General features: G+C 41.4%; 2 protein-coding genes across 11 annotated transcripts; one reads left to right on the plus strand and one right to left on the minus strand.

Moving 5' to 3' along the window:
* Window positions 1–924: 924 nt before the first annotated feature.
* gemin6 (gem (nuclear organelle) associated protein 6) lies at window positions 925–4,721 on the minus strand. 2 transcript variants are annotated; one of them, XM_014131114.3, is made up of 2 exons: window positions 4,636–4,721; window positions 925–1,907 (listed from the first exon to the last, which is right to left on the minus strand). In XM_014131114.3, exons 1-2 carry the CDS (start codon window positions 4,710–4,712, stop codon window positions 1,520–1,522), a joined length of 465 nt encoding a protein of 154 aa, XP_013986589.1. In that variant the 5' UTR covers window positions 4,713–4,721; the 3' UTR covers window positions 925–1,519.
* srsf7b (serine and arginine rich splicing factor 7b) lies at window positions 2,548–17,011 on the plus strand. Of its 9 annotated transcripts, none has more exons than XM_014131159.2 (9): window positions 2,548–2,780; window positions 5,446–5,626; window positions 5,977–6,153; window positions 10,427–10,495; window positions 13,269–13,340; window positions 13,466–13,519; window positions 16,116–16,160; window positions 16,605–16,640; window positions 16,739–17,011. In XM_014131159.2, exons 1-9 carry the CDS (start codon window positions 2,753–2,755, stop codon window positions 16,791–16,793), a joined length of 717 nt encoding a protein of 238 aa, XP_013986634.1. In that variant the 5' UTR covers window positions 2,548–2,752; the 3' UTR covers window positions 16,794–17,011. The 9 variants fall into 9 exon arrangements, with proteins under 9 accessions (XP_013986634.1, XP_013986637.1, XP_013986639.1 ...); XM_014131158.3 differs by lacking the exon at window positions 2,548–2,780 and adding an exon at window positions 3,575–3,846; XM_014131162.2 differs by lacking the exon at window positions 16,605–16,640.
* Window positions 17,012–17,303: the final 292 nt, after the last annotated feature.

Raw genomic sequence — 17,303 nt, forward strand, 5'->3', positions numbered from 1 at the left:
AGGTGTGTCCAAACTTTTGACTGGTACTGTATTAAGGTAGGAGCTACCGAATGTCATTTTTGTGAGTTTGGACATTTACAAGCAAATGTGAACTAGTGACATTGTGCAAATGTCTTTATTTTTTTTGCATTGTTTGTAACTTTTTTTGTACTTAATTTCCTGGTTCAGTTGCACTTCTCCACTCAGGTGAGAATTCACAAACAGGCATTCTATGAGCATACAGCGCTCTGACTGATTTGTAGCTTTACTGAACAAAAATATAAACCCAACATGCAACAATTTCAACGAGTTTGCTGAGTTACAGTTCATATAAGGAAATCAGCCAATTGAAATAAAGAAACTAGGCCCTAATATATGGATTTAACATGACTGGGCAGGGGCGCAGCCATGGGTGGGCCTGGCTTCCCAGTGGGTGGGCCTATGCCCTCCCATGGCTGTGCCCCTGCCCATCATCTGATGAAAATGAAGCTCTTTTCTGCCGAATGTGTTGCGCTAATGTATTTTCTGTGAAGAAAAACTATAGTTGCACATCGCTGATCACTCTATTGATGCAAACTTTTAACATAAAATGCGACTCCTGACAATACCCACCTGGACTCACCTGATTCCTCCCAAAGTGCTATTTACAAACAAACCCGTGACTGGCTCAACTGTTCTGGGGAACTAAGGTATGCATCATAATGTAAAATAATGTGACGGGTAAAATGAAAAAACGTGATCTGCGTTATCTCTTAACATATTGCACAAGTTGACTGCAGGTATTTAGTTAAAAAGTAGCTACAAGTATTAAAATGTATAAAAAAAAAACATCCTGTGGCTTTTTCCAAATACCCCGGTGTACAGTATACTGCCCATACCTAATTATTGGAGATTTATTTAAGTTTTATCAAGTAAAATTATTTAGGATTAAAGATTCATAACAGATTTTATAGGCACAGGTATTTTATTGGTCTTTTTTATAGATATTTAAGTGTAGCGGGACAGATGCAACTATTGGTTTGTAAGTAACAGTGCACGTTTAATAACAAAAGTGCATTACAAACTTACAAAAAAGGTATCTTTAGAACCAAAACTTCACATTTCTAAATGTTGCCAACTGTTTGCTTTGTGATAGCAATGTCCATTGTTGAATATGATTATAATAACATTTGAACCATCAACAATCCAAAGCATTTTAAGTGTCTCTCAGTTCATCCCAACAGTCTAGAGTGGCTTTCCCTCCTCCTCTCCTCGACCTTCACTTATCTAAAAACGTAGGATAGGTGAAAGACACATGGCCAAGACCCAATTCCCAGTCCATTTTTTTCCCCATATAGAGGCAGATGAAGGAGACGAGACCATTTTAGACTATTGACATCCACTATGAGCTGGTTTCCCTGACACAGATTAAGCTTAGTCCTGAACTAAAAAGCTATTTCAATGGAGATCAAGAAAATAGACAATGTATTTTATTCCAGGACTAGGCTGAGCCTGATCTGTGTTTGGGAAACTATCCCTATATGTCAAAGTGAATCCTTCATCAGGAGATGGCAGGCTGGTCTGGAGTTGAATCAGGGTTGCTCTCCACCAGGCTCTGCACTCGGGCCAGGATGATCTCGTTGGAGCTGCTACAGTCTTCCGCTCCGTAGGGGGCACTCACTGTCAGCACGTTGGCCACGCACAGCATCTCGCCCTTCTCTTCCACGGGGATACGGTTCTTTTCCAGCCACATGCGGAGGCTCTCTTTCCTGTGCCTCACTTCTTCCGGACCAAGGGCGTGGGCTCCTGGGGGTGTGAAAATTAACCTCAGCCGCCCCGCCGTTTCTTCATTGCCCTCCTGGAGGACCTCTACTTCCTGCACTGCATGGCCTGTCACAACTCGGACCGTCGGCGTGCCTCCTTTCTCCTGGAAGGTCACTAGGACTATACTGGGGGAGGGAAAATAGGTAATGCATTGAGTGTCAACTCAGCTGATATACACCCATTTCAAAGCAACAATCCTGGTATTGTCTATGACTGAGTCACATCAAAAATATCACACTGTAGCTTGGGATAGCAGTTACGAAGTAGGATGCTCAAACTTAGGTCTCATAACAGAGTGGTGTCGTCACTGTTGTAGCTAGGTACCACACTATATAAGTGGGAGAAAAAAACTGACAAATCAGTGCATTAGTGTATTATTTTCATATCATAGCCTAAGCTATCCATCAACAAATTGTGCACATGGCCATGAGGAAGAGTACTGGGAAGGTGACGAAGTTACCTGGCAGATACTGGATCAACGGTAAACACCCAACCATGATGTTGTTGTTTCTCGTGTGCTGTCACTTTGACCTCTTTGTTGACATATTTACACCACTCCAGTGGCTTCAGTTGACGCCACGTGTCCATTACTATTTCAATATACTGACCGAGATTAAGCTACACTGGGTTTTAATCTCCAAATCAGGTGATTGAGCTGGCTACTGGCTAGCTGGATTGAGCCTGTGATTAAATTTGTCCGACGGTCAAATGTGTCGTAGAAAACAGTGATACAATTCCAAAGGTTCCAGCCGGAAGAATTAAATAGCTCGTTACACATTACTAACCTCTTCACCAACCTAATACTCTACTGTGTGATTCATGGTATGTACTATGGTATGAAATATGAGTGATTTAGCATTTTATTGCATTGCACGAGTACATTTAGTGAACCGTCCTGTCTGACAGTCCTCTCAGGAGAATCAGTTTGACACACGCATGCGCAGATTGATTGTAAAGCGGGCCTTGAATCATGTCAAGACACGGTCGAAACGGAGGAGGTAAACTAAATAGAAAAACAGATTTTAACTTCACAAAAAGATAACCTAACGCATGTTCAATAGTAGACAAAATACATATTGACGTCAAACTCAGTATTCGTGAAGATAATCTCATGCTTAGTTAACTAGCCAGCTATCTAACGTTAGCTGCATTAGGCTTAACGTTAACGTTACTTAGCTTTCCTAGCTCTTGCCCTAAACAAGCACACCCGATTCTCTAATCAATGGCTTGATTATTTAGCTATTTTTCGATCAAAATGTTTTAAAGTGGCAATCTACAGTTGTTACATCCATTTGTGTACTTATAAATTACTGAAATGTGCCCATTGTTTGTTGAAGAATTGAAAGGCGCAATATGCGGAAATCTATCCGCCATTTCCTCGTTGCTAAAATTCTAATAGTTTGCGACAAAACAAGCAGTCGTTGTGTAGAGAATCATTGTACCATCTAACCCGCTGTGAAATATATTTTCCATAACAAAAAGTTACATATTGCAGCTTAAATGCCTCATGACCTTAGTTCAACTGTTGTACCCCATCAGAACCCAAAATATAAGTATGTTTTACTCCAATGTTTACAAACAATGTAAATGTTAACAAATACTAGCTATAAATCCTCAAAACTATCATTTTGATATCATAGGATGGTCATTCCTTATATCCATTGCTCTATGGATTTGAGATTTTTAGCAAAACAGGGGTGAGGAAAGCTTTGTTATTAATGCCATACATTTGTTTGGAAAATTTCCTCTCACAAGCCAGAATGTTGAATTACTTACATTTCTACAGACAACCTGTAAAGTGAGACAGTATATTCACAGGAAAGTATACTTACATTAACTTTTCAAGGCGCTGGTAGTGTGTTCAGATTTTTCACCTGAAGCATGCGCAGAACCATGTAAACACATGCACGAACTCGGCAAGTATGCGTCTCTTGTGTGCATGCTTCAGGTGATAGAAATCTGAACCCACTACCACGCTTTGAAAACTTTATGTATTTATACTTCCTGTCGATATGTCTCACATTCCTACCTGCAGAAGGACCAACCACATGGACAACTGGGAAAGTGAGTAAAAATATAATTTTATCTGTGTCATAGTCGGCCGTGACCAGGAGACCCATGAGGCGGCGCACAATTGGCCCAGCGTCGTCCGGGTTAGGGGAGGGTTTGGCCGGCCGGGATTTCCTCGTCCAATCGCGCTCTAGTGACTCCTTGTTGCGGAACCAGGTGCCTGCAAGCGGACTTCGGTCGTCAGTTGGACGGTGTTTCCTCCAACACATTGGTGTGGCTGGCTTCCGGGTTAAGCGAGCAGTGCGGCTTGCCAGGGTTGTGTTTCGGAAGACGCACGGCTCTCAACCTTCGCCTCTCCCGAGTCCGTAGGGGAGTTGCAACGATGGGACAAGATTGTAACTACCAATTGGATATCATGAAAAGGGGGGTAAAGTACAAAAAAAAAAAAATATATATATATATATATTTAAATCAACATTCTGGCTTGTAGAGGTCATGAAAGCAAACTTTCCTGATCCAAATGCCAATTTCTGCCTGACGTAGTAATCAATGCAATTCAACTTCGGGTCTTTAGGCTAAACTGCCGATTGCGGCTTTAACTATATGAGTAGTGATTAGTAGACAAGTTGAATTAGGTGTGCTAGCTCTGGAATAGATCAATAACATGTAACATCTGTGGTCCCCAAGGCGTTTGAGAACCACTGATAACGTTAGTATAGCTAAAGAGCCTGGGTTAAGGTGCTAAACTCTTACTTTTGTAGAGGGCAGCTCATGAGTCAAAAATGGGTCCGCAAAATTTGACCTTATTTGCAGTTTAATTAGGCTAAGTAACAAAATCCTCACCTCACTAGCTGTTCCACCTTCTTAGTTGACTCGTTCACCACAGAGCCAAACATAGCTACGCTTGATGACAACACCATGCCTCTGTAACGTTAGTCGGTGTCATAAAGAATTCAATGGTTATGTATGACATATGTTAGGGGATGGATTACATCTAAATTCAAAGAGCAAATTACACGTTCACTTGGCAACTAATGGAAATCGAACATGGGCCTAATCATAACCCCATAAACCTTTTGTCTTATCATAAAGAAAGGGAAAGGGGGATACCTAGTGAGTTGTACAACTGAAAGCATTCAACTGAAATGTGTTTTCCGCATTTAACCCAACCCCTCTGAAACAGACAGGTAGCAGATTGCAGAAATGGATAAATTACTAGATGTTGCACAATCTAGTAGCAAGATATGGAGATAAGGTTAATCCTTTGCCTAATTTATCACATTTTCAGGCTTCAAATATTTGCTCTAGTGTGATTTAGGTGATACGTAATTGCAGTAAATCACTATATACAGCTCATTGTCATGTGGAAAAGTAAACAATATATTCATATGCCTAACACAAATCATTTCTAATTTTATTTAGACCATAGCATGAGGAACTGCCTCAGGCCAACCCTATGCTAATCATTCACTGACCTCAATACATGGGATGCCTTGAGAGGGCTGCATTTCAATGTGATTTTTACATTTGTGCAGTTACTTACAGCAACCCTTTTGATACTGAGCTTAGGGGAGTGGGAAATCAAAGGCCTCTCAGAACAGAAGTCAACGAGTTGCAGCAGTGGTGGCACCTCTTTCTGTTTTTCCTTTGCAGATGCTAAGATTTACGTCGGTAACCTGGGCACTGGTGCAGGGAAAGGAGAGCTAGAGCGGGCGTTCGGGTATTACGGACCATTAAGAACAGTGTGGATTGCTAGGAACCCCCCGGGCTTTGCCTTTGTGGAGTTTGAAGACACCCGGGATGCAGAAGATGCGGTCCGAGGCCTTGACGGCAAGTAAGTGGTACCTCAAGACTCCAGACTTTGCCCCCAAGTTTAGCCTACTTTCCAAGACCTACAAGCTGAAAGGGCTCAAAGGGCACCTGTGTTGTTGACGTTTGCCAATCAATAATGTAATTTGCTCTTTGCAAATATTGAAGGTTTTTATTGGTTTAGGGACATGTATCAGTAGAAGGTAAGCAGGTAGCTGGTATTATCTTGTTACTCATTTGCTACTATCCATATCATACACTTTAGGTATGTTCCTAAATGCTTGTTACACTTAAGATGGGTTTCCTTAAGTCCTCTTTTTAAAGTGAACTATGCCATTGCGCAATTTTCTGACTGTCGAACTGACTGTTTTTCAGGTTGATTTCTGGATCTCGAGTTCGAGTTGAATTATCTACAGGGATGCCGCGGCGATCTCGGTACGAGCGTGCTCCCACCAACCGGCCCTTTGACTCCAACGACAAGTGCTATGAGTGTGGTGAGCGGGGGCACTATGCCTACGACTGCCACCGCTACGGTCGACGCAGGAGGACCAGGTAAAGCTTCCTTAACCAATGCATCAGATTTAGCTTGTTTTGGTCTTTTCTTATTTTGATAGTTGTCGCTTATTTTCCATTGTCTTGATTTTTCAGTGTCTTATGTAGGTACATTTTTTTATTAAAGATGATTATTATACTATCATACAACCTGTTGTTGTTGTAACTTTTGTCTCCGTCTGTCACTTAATCCCTTTTAAAATTTGGAAATACTTCTGAACTGTTATGTGGGTTTTTTTTGTTAACAACTCACCTGGTCAAAACATTTCAGGTTTCGTCGTTTGATTCAGAGTGTCACGATCCTTAACGATTTCATGAGGCATCTAGCAAATTCCACACTTTCGATCCTATGACCATGGGGTTGATCGATCAGCCAGACCTCCCCTTCTCAAGCAACTGCCACTTCTAGCTGCACCTTAAAGATTTCATAGAGGGCTGACAATTCACCAGATGATTTGGTTATCAATTTGAGCCTGGGGTTTTGTAAAGAGGACAACCTGGTAGACCATGGTCCCGTCTAGACAAATCGCCTTGCATCTATCAAGTCTCAATCAAGCGATTTGGCTGTCAATACAATCATCATCGTTAGAAATCGAAGAACACGACTAGATGCAGAGGTCGGCTGATAGATACTTCTAGAACGCCTAGATCTGCTCGAACCTTGGTCCAAAGTGGGTCAACCGGGCAAACTCGCAAGGTTTATTTCAAGTACCAATTAATGTGTTTTTATCTCCAATGTATGACTTGACAATAACATTCCTCTCTTCCACTCTTTACTAGAGAACTGAAAGGCCTGCTTTAAGCAGGATACATTAGCTCCATGAACAGCTATGTCTATATTAGAGGTCGACCGATTATGATTTTTCACCGCCGATACCGATTATTGGGGGACCAAAAAAGGGCCGATACCGATTAATCGGCCAATATTTATATATACAGTTGAAGTCGGAAGTTACATACACCTTAGTCAAATACATTTAAACTCAGTTTTTCACAATTCCTGACATTTAATCCTAGTAAAAATTCCCTGTCTTAGGTCAGTTAGGATCACCACTTTATTTTAAGAATGTGAAATGTCAGAATTATAGTAGAGTGATTTATTTCAGCTTTTATTTCTTTCATCACATTCCCAGTGGGTCAGAAGTTTACATACACTCAATTAGTATTTGGTAGCATTGCCTTTAAATTGTTTAACTTGGGTCAAACGTTTCGGGTAGCCTTCCACAAGCTTCCCACAATAAGTTGGGTGAATTTTGGCCCATTCCTCCTGATAGCTGGTGTAACTGAGTCAGGTTTGTAGGCCTCCTTGCTCGCACACGCTTTTTCAGTTCTGCCCACACATTTTCTATGGGCTTGAGGTCAGGGCTTTGTGATGGCCACTCTAATACCTTGACTTTGTTGTCCTTAAGCCATTTTGCCACAACTTTGGAAGTATGGTTGGGGGCATTGTCCATTTGGAAGACCCATTTGCGACCAAGCTTGAACTTCCTGACTGATGTCTTGAGATGTTGCTTCAATATATCCACATAATTTTCCTACCTCATGATGGACTCTATTTTGTGAAGTGCACCAGTCCCTCCTGCAGCAAAGCACGCTCACAACATGATGCTGCCACCCCCGTGCTTCACGGTTGGGATGGTGTTCTTCGGCTTGCAAGCCTCCCCCTTTTTCCTCCAAACATAACGATGGTCATTATGGCCAAACAGGTCTATTTTTGTTTCATCAGACCAGAGGACATTTCTCCAAAAAGTACGATCTTTGTCCCCATGTGCAGTTGCAAACCGTAATCTGGCTTTTTTTATGCCGGTTTTGGAGCAGTGGCTTCTTCCTTGCTGAGCGGCCTTTCAGGTTATGTCGATATAGGTCTCGTTTCACTGTGGATATAGATACTTTTGTACCTGTTTCCTCCAGCATCTTCACAAGATCCTTTGCTGCTGTTCTGGGATTGATTTGCCCATTTCGCACCAAAATATGTTCATGTCTAGGAAATAGAACGCGTCTCCTTCCTGACCAGTATGACGGCTGCGTGGTCCCATGGTGTTTATACTTGCGTACTGTTGTTTGTACAGATGAGCGTGGTACCTTCAGGCATTTAGAAATTGCTCCCAAGGATGAACCAGACTTGTGGAGGTCTACATTTTTTTTCTGAGGTCTTGGCTGATTCCTTTTGATTTCCCCATGATGTCAAGCAAAGAGGCACTGGGTTTGAAGGTAGGCCTTTAAATACATCCACAGGTACACCTCCAATTGACTCAAATTATGGCAATTAGCATTTCAGAAGCATCTATAGCCATGAGATAATTTTCTGGAATTTTCCAAGCTTTTTAAAGGCACAGTCAACTTAGTGTATGTAAACTTCTGACCCACTGGAATTGTGATACAGTGAATTATATGTGAAATAATCTGTCTGTAAACAATTGTTGACAAAATGACTTGTCATGCACAAAGTAGATGTCCTAACCGACTTGCCAAAACTATAGTTTGTTAACAAGAAATTTGTGGAGTGGTTTAATGACTCCAACCTAAGTGTACGTAAACTTCAGACTTCAACTGTATATATGTAATAATGACAATTACAACAATACTGAATGAACAATGAACACTTATTTTTTAACTTAATATAATACATAAATAAAATCAATTGTATTTATGTATTATATTAATTTAATTAATGATGTATTACATTAATTTAATCAATTTAGTCTAAATAATGAAACATGTTCAATTTGGTTTAAATAATGTAAAAACAATGTTGGAGAAGAAGGTAAAAGTGCAATATGTGCCATGTAAAAAAAGCTAAAGTTTTAAGTTCCTTGCTCAGAACATGAGAACATATGAAAGCTGGTGGTTCCTTTTAACATGAGTCTTCAATATTCCCAGTTAAGAAGTATTAGGTTGTAGTTATTATAGGAATTATAGGACTATTTCGCTATACCATTTGTATTTCATATACCTTTGACTATTGGATGTTCTTATAGGCACTTTAGTATTGCCAGCCTAATCTCGGGAGTTGATAGGCTTGAAGTCATAAACAGCACAGTGCTTTAAGCATTGCTAAGTGCTGCTGGCAAATGCAGTAAAGGGCTGTTTGAATGAATGCTTACGAGCCTGCTGCTACCTACCACTGCTCAGTCAGACTGCTCTATCAAATATCAAATCATATACTTAATTATAATATAATAAACACACAGAAATACGAGCCTTTGGTCATTAATATGGTAAAATCCGTTAACTATCGAAAACAAAATGTTTATTCTTTCAGTGAAATACGCAACCGTTCCGTATTTTATCAAACGGGTGGCAACCCTAAGTCTAAATATTGCTGTTATATTGCACAACCTTCAATGTTATGTCATAATTATGTAAAAGTCTGGCAAATCAATTACGGTCTTTACACAGTTCGCAACGAGCCAGGCGGCCCAAACTGCTGCATATACCCTGACTCTGCTTGCACTGAACGCAAGAGAAGTGACACAATTTCCCTATTTAATATTGCTTGCTAACATGAATTTATTTTAACTACATATGCAGGTTAAAAAAATATACTTGTGTATTGATTTTAAGAAAGGCATTCATGTTTATGGTTAGGTACATTTGTGCAATGTAAATGCTTTTTCCGCGAATGCGCTTTTGTTAAATCATCACCCATTTGGTGAAGTTGAAGTAGGCTGGAATTCGATGATAAATTAACAGGCACCACATTGATTATATGCAACGCAAAACAAGCTAGATAACCTAGTAATATCATCAATCATGTGTAGTTAACTAGTGATTATGTGAAGATTGATTGATTGTTTTTTTTATAAGAAGTTTAATGCTAGCTAGCAACTTACCTTGGCTCCTTGCAGCCACAAGGTCCTTTTGATGCTGCACTCGCGTAACAGGTGGTCAGCCTGCCACGCAGTCTCCTCGTGGATTGCAATGTAATCGGCCATAATCGGCGTCCAAAAAGGCGATTAACGATTGTTATGAAAAACTTGAAATCGGCCCTAATTAATCGGCCATGCCGATTAATCGGTCGACCTCTAGTCTATATAGTGACTCCTACTACCAGTACCATTGCACGTGTAATGCTATATCTAATGTAATCCTCCTCTTTTTGTGTGTTGATTTTGAGCCAGTGTCAGAGCGTCAGTGGGCTTAGGGTGATTGTTGTTGTCAGAGGCCAGGTCAGAATTAAAAGCAGACTGAGGCAGTGTTATGTGGGGCTTCGCGGGGCCTGCTCTGAACTGTCCATCTTTCCCTCCCTCCCCCTCGTTTGGATGTGGTTTAGGTCCCGGTCTCACTCCAGGTCCGGTGGGAGGAGGTACTCTCGCTCTCGCAGCCGGGGCCGTGGCAGGAGGTGAGCACTCTTATGCACATTTTTCTCGTTCCAAAGGCGCTGTTGTCCAACTTCCTCGGGAAGAGTGTCACGTCAATCATCGATGGAGTTCCTCAGGGGTCTATTCTTGGACATCTTTTTTTTGTAACACATTATGAAATAAAAATGATTGTACAGTGCATTCAAAGCATTCAGACCCCTTGACTTTTTACACATTTTGTTACTTACAGCCTTATTCTAAAATGTATTCAATTGTTTCCCACCTCATCAATATCACATTTACATAAGTATTCATACCCTTTACTCAGTACTTTGTTGAAGCTCCTTTGGCAGCGATTACAACTTAGTCTTCTTGGGTATGACTCTACAAGCTTGGCAAACCTGTATTTGGGGAGTTTCTCCCATTTTCTCTACAGTTTCTCCCATTTTCTCTACAGGCATCACAGCACAGCTATTTTCAGGTCTCCAGATATGTTCGATTGAGTTCAAATCAGGGCTCTGACTGGGCCACTCAAGGACATTCAGAGACTTGTCCCGAAGCCACTCCTGTGTTATCTTGGCTGTGGGCTTAGGGTCGTTGTCCTGTTGGAAGGTGAACCTTCACCCCAGTCTTAAGATCCTGAGCGCTCTGGAGAGGGTTTTCATCAAGGATCTCTCCGTTCATCTTTGCCTCACTCCTGACTAGTCTCCCAGTCCCTGCTGATGAAAAACATCTGCACAGCATGATGCTGCCGCCACCATGCTTCCCCCCGTAGGGATGAAGGCATCATTGGTGGAGTGCTGCAAAGATGGTTGTCCTTCTGGAAGGTTCTCCCATCTCCAAAGAGGACCTTTGGAGCTTTGTCAGAGTGACCATTCGGTTCTTGGTCACCTCCCTGACCAAGGCCCTTCTCTCTCGATTGCTCAGTTTGGCCGGGTGGCCTGCTCTAGGAAGAGTCTTGGTGGTTCCAAACCTTTTTCATTTAAGAATGATGGAGGCCACTGTGTTCTTGGGAACCTTCAATGCTGCAGAAGTTTTTTGGTACCTTTCCCCAGATCTGTGCCTCGACACAATCCTGTCTCTGAGCTCTACGGACAATTCCTTCGACCTCATGGCTTGGTTTTTGCTCTGACATGCACCGTCAACTGTGGGACCTTATATAGACAGGTGTGTGCCTTTCCAAATCATGTTCAATCAATTGAATTTTCCAGCATGATGGAGCACCTTGCCATAAGGCAAAAGTGATAACTAAGTGGCTCGTGGAACAAAACATTGATATTTTGGGTCCATGGCCAGGAAACGCCCCAGACCTTAAATCCCATTGAGAATTTATGGTCAATCCTCAAGAGGCGGGTGGACAAACAAAACCCACATATTCTGACAAACTCCAAGCATTGATTATGCAAGAATGGGCTGCCGTCAGTCAGGATGTGGCCCAGAAGTTAATTGACAGCATGCCAGGGCGGATTGCAGAGGTCTTGAAAAAGAAGGGTCAACACTGCAAATATTGACTCTTTGCATCAACTTCATGTAATTGTCAATAAAAGCCTTTGACACTTATGAAATGCTTGTAATTATATTTCACTATTCCATAGTAACATCTGGCAAAAATATCTAAAGACACTGAAGTAGCAAACTTTGTGAAAATGTATATTTGTGTAATTGAGAACTTTTGACCACGACTGTAGATTGATGAGGAAAATGTGTTGTTTAATCCATTTTAGAATAAGGCTGTAACAAAACAAAATGTGGAAAAATGGAAGGAGTCTGAATACTTTCTGAATACATTGAGTGTATAAAACATTAGGAACGCCTTCCTAATATTCAGTTGCACCCCCTTTTGCCCTCAGAACAGCCTCAATTCGTCAGGGCATGGACTCTACAAGGTATAAAGTGTTCCACAGGAATGCTGGCCCATGTTGATTCTAATGCTTCCCACAGTTGTGTCAAGTTCTCTGGATGTCCTTTAGGTGCTGGACCATTCTTGATACACACGGGAAACTTGAGCGTAAAAAAAACAGCAGTGTTGCAGTTCTTGACACACTCAAACCAGTGCGCCTGGCACCGACTACCATTCCTCGTTCAAAGGCACTTATATCTTTTGTCTTGCCCAATCAATGAAATGTATTATAAAGCCCCTTTTACATCAGCAGATGTCACAAAGTGCTATACAGAAACCTAGCCTAGAACCCCAAACAGCAAGCAATGCGGATGTAGAAGCATGGTGGCTAGGAAAAACTCCCCCTTCACCCTCTGAATGGCCCACATGCACAACCCATGTCTCAAGTCCTTCTTTAACCTGTCTCCTCCCCTTCATCTACACTAACTGAAGTGGATTTAACAAGTGACATCAATAAGGGATCATAGCTTTCAACTGGTCAGTCTATGTCAGGGTTCTCCAACCCTGTTCCTGGAGAGCTACCTTCCTGTAGGTTTTTGCTCCAACCCCAGTTGTAAGCAACCTGATTCAGCTGCTCAACCAGCTAATTATTAGAATCAGGTACGCTAGATTAGGGTTGGAGGGAAAACCTACAGGATGGTAGCTCTCCAGGAACACTGGTTGGAGAGCCCTGGTCTGTCATGGAAAGAACAGGTGTTCCTAATGTTTTGTACACTCAGTGTAGAGTAAATTGTCATTGCACGGTTATGCTGTACACAACTCCACATACATGCATGCATACATTCACCACAGATAAATATACAGATTTGTATGTGTTACGTTAGTATGATAGAGTAGTTGATCTGGAATGGCAGTACAGAGTTTACCGGGTCTGAATGTATATTCGCTAACAGCTTTTGATATTTATGTTCTAGATCAAGATCCTTCTCTCCACGCCGCTCTCGTTCTCCTAGAAGATCTAGAGCCCTTACCCCCAAGAGATCAAGGTAAATTGTAGAAAATTGGACTTGCTTGCATTATTTAAAGATCCCACATTGTGTAAAACAATAACATTGTTCACTTATTTAGTAAATGATGGGTGTTGATGCTTTTCCCCCTAATTTCTTTTTAGATCTCGATCAAAGTCCAGATCAAGGTCTAGGTCACTTTCTCATGCAAAGACCAGGTGAGAAATATAACTGTTTCATTGCTCTGATCAGCGTTGCATTGCTATCGTCAACAATGCAGCTACATAAGTTGAGTAATTAACACTTAATGCAACAGTTTGTGTTAATCCCCAAAGATTGTCACTACTGCAACAAAATACAATTTTGTGTTGGTATTGACCGTTTCGGGTATTACAATTCAGACATTTGTCCCCTTGATATATTACATCACTGACTTAAGAGACTAGAGCAGGTTCTTCATTCTATGGAGGGCATAGTGTCTGCGGGTTTTCCCTTTAGATGAAGAGAGAGACAACCAGGTGAGGAGAGTTACTACGCTGAACAAAATATAAACATAAGTGTTGGTCCCATGTTTCATGAGCTGAAATAAAAGATCCCAGAAATGTTCCACAAAAAGTTTTTCTCTCAATTTTAGTGCACAAATTTGTGTACATCCCTGTTAGTGAGCATTTCTCTTTTGCCTAGATAATCCATCCACCTGACAGGTGTGGCATATCAAGAACCTGATTAAACAGCAAAATGTGCTGTTTTCACACAACACAATGCCACAGATGTCTCAAGTTTCGAGGGAGCATACAATTGGAATGCTGACTGCAGGAATGTTCAGCAGAGCTGCTCCCAGAATTTAATGTTCATTTCTTTACCATAAGCCTCCTCCAATGTAATTTTAGAGAATTTGGCAGTACGTGCAACCGGCCTCACAACCGCAGACCACGTGTAACCACGCCAGCCCAGGACCTCCACATCTGGCTTCTTCACCTGCGGGATCGTCTGAGACCAGCCACCGGGACAGCTGATCAAACTGTGGGTTTGCACAACCAAAGAATTTCTGCACTAATTCTCAGAAACCGTCTCAGGGAAGGCAATCTGTGTGCTCGTCTTCCTCACCAGAGTCTTGACCTGACTGCAATTTAGTGTCGTAACCAACTTCAATGGGCAAATGCTCACCTTCAAAGGCCACTGGTACGCTAGAGAAGTGTGTTCTTCAAGGATGAATCCTGATTTTTAACTGTACCAGGCAGATGGCAGACAGCCTTGTGTGGATCGAGTGGTTTGCTGATTGTGAACAGAGTGCCCCATGGTGGCGTTGGGGTTATGGTATGGGCAGGTATAAGCTACGGACAAGGGACACAATTGCATTTTATCGATGGCAATTTGGATACACAGAGATACCATGACGAGATCCTGAGGCCCATTGTCGTGCCATCCATCCGCCATCATTACTTCATGTTTCAGTATAATAATGCACGGCCCCATGTTTGGGATGCTCTGGATCAACGTGTACGACAGCGTGTTCCATTTCCCACCAATATCCAGAAACTTTGCACAGCCATTGTTGCATATTGATTTATATCTTTGTTTAGTGTAATTAGTGACCTAATTTCATCAATCAACAACAAGGGAAGAGCGAAAACCCACAGGCACTCGGCCCTCCGTGGAATGAGTTGAAGTGAGGCCTAAAGCCTTGTTCACACTGCAGGCCTTAATGCTCAAATCAGTGGGGGTTTTTCAAATCAGTTTTGTAATGGTGACTGTTCAAACAGCTAGTTACAAGTGACCAAATCGTACTTGCCCTTTGTGCTGTTGTCTGTGCCCAATAATGTTTGTACCATGTTGTGTGCTGCTACCATGTTGTGTGCTGCTACCATGTGGTGTGCTTCTGCCATGTGGTGTGCTGCTGCCATGTGGTGTGCTGCTGCCATGTGGTGTGCTGCTGCCATGTGGTGTGTTGCTGCCATGTGGTGTGCTGCTGCCATGTTGTGTGCTGCTGCCATGTTGTTGTTGTGTTGCTACCATGCTATGTTGTTGTCTTAGGTCTCTCTTTATGTAGTGGTGTCGTGATGTGTGTTCTGTCCTATATATTGTTTAATCCCCAGGCCTTTTGCCTTTTGGTAGGCCGTCATTGTAAACAAAAATGTGTTATTTACTGACTTGCCTAGTTAAATAAAAAGACGTGTGTGTGTGTGTGTGTGTTCAGATAGCAGTCATTTGCTGACATGGCTACACTAGTTGTCATAGTAATGATGGGTATGTGTGCAGTGGTGGAGGCTGATTGGTGGTGGTGCTCGTGCTTCCTATTACTCAGAGGTTTTGTAGCAAACCTAAGGTGACAACAATGTTTGCCATGGACTTTTACCTAGTTGCTTTGAATGTTCAAAATCGTTAGTGTAAGAACACTTTTAAAGCCTCAGGATAAGATGATCCAACTTTCCAAGCTAGTCCTTTTTGGCTAGCCGCAGCAGTCAACTAGCTAGCTAGGTATCTGTTTAGGTTTGTAGTACATTCACTAATTTGTTTATAAGCAATTAACAAGCTAGCTAGCTACAACGTCACGTTCTTGTCAAACTCAACAAAGTATCTTGAGGGCCAATAAATTAGATTTGACTGTTCAGACAAGTCGCATTGCCAGCAATCAGATTGAAGGTGGTTTGCAATGGTGGCTTGAAATATCAGATTCCATGTAGCTTTTGAATTTTTAGACTGCAGGAAAAGTAACAGAAGTGATCTTAACCCATTGGTGGAGATAAAAACAACAATGACAAACAAGAAAACGGGACACTAGAATATGAATGCCTTGTATGTTTACTTCTTCAGGTCTGGTTCTGTGGGCAGATCCAAGTCTGGTTCCCCCACGAGGAGGTATGCGGAAGTCTTGAGTCTGACCCCAATTTTCTTTCCACCATTCTCCTCTCTAAACGAGCTGTGGAACAGTTTGACAATGCATGATAAGCAGCAAAACGAGACAATGAAAATGTCCATGCGGGAGGGCAGTCGTTATGCATGGTTACAGTTAACGGTGTAGATGCATGATGGTTCATTAAGTCAGGCTACTTAAGCATTACAAGTGAAAGGTAGATTCTGCAATAAATCAACAACAATTACATTCAAATATGTAATTCAATATGTGAAATATGTATTAAAAGGTTATTTGAATTTAATTCTTTCAATTCACCCAAATAGTACATTTTGCATGACGAACTAAAATTAAATGCACGGTCTTTAAATACTTTCTTGCAACAAATTGCCACTGTCGAAGTCTTGTAAGAATGAGCTCTAAAATGAAAATTCTATTTTAAATTCTAGCTGTTCAAAATCTAAAGCTTCACCTCAAAAACTAAGGTGCGTTTTTCCTCCCAGCTGAGGTAATGACTTTAATTTGGGATTAATGCACAGAAAATAAGTGAAGAGGGAAAACTATCTGTTTTTCTCTCTTTCAGCCACTCTACCTCGAGGAGTCCTCGTCGAAGTGACAGCTCGGAGAGGGACGACTGAACTTGGGAAGTTTATTTCTTTATGTTAGCATCTCTTGTGACTAAGTTCTTTTGTAAACCCATTGTATTGTATCATTTGAACATATGTGGTGTTGTTAATTTCCTCCTGAGGCATATTACTGACGTTTCAAGAAGAAGCAATGGGGACCCAGTTTGGAATGCTTTTGTGTTTGTGTTTTAGAAATAGTTGTTGGTTAATAAAGTATATTTGATTTAAAATGGTTGTGATACTGTTTTGATGCTGTGTTGTCCATCTGGGCACAGTTGGTCTTTATATAGCACAACTAAATGAAATAGTTGATCAATTAAATGTTTTGGATTGAGTGATACCTATAGAGGGCAATGTTGCACTTGCGAAATGTGCTCTTTGAATTTTGAACTCAGGATCATAGCACACTGCTCTTGTCTTATCCTTGATACCAAATAGCTACTACTTTAAGCTCTTGCCTATACAAATGTGTAGGTTAATATTTTATTTCAGACATGTGACTTCCTTGTGTATGTACTGACA

Source organism: Salmo salar, chromosome 12, assembly GCF_965601325.2.
Source record: "Salmo salar chromosome 12, fSalSal1, whole genome shotgun sequence".
NCBI classification, from domain to species: domain Eukaryota; kingdom Metazoa; phylum Chordata; class Actinopteri; order Salmoniformes; family Salmonidae; genus Salmo; species Salmo salar.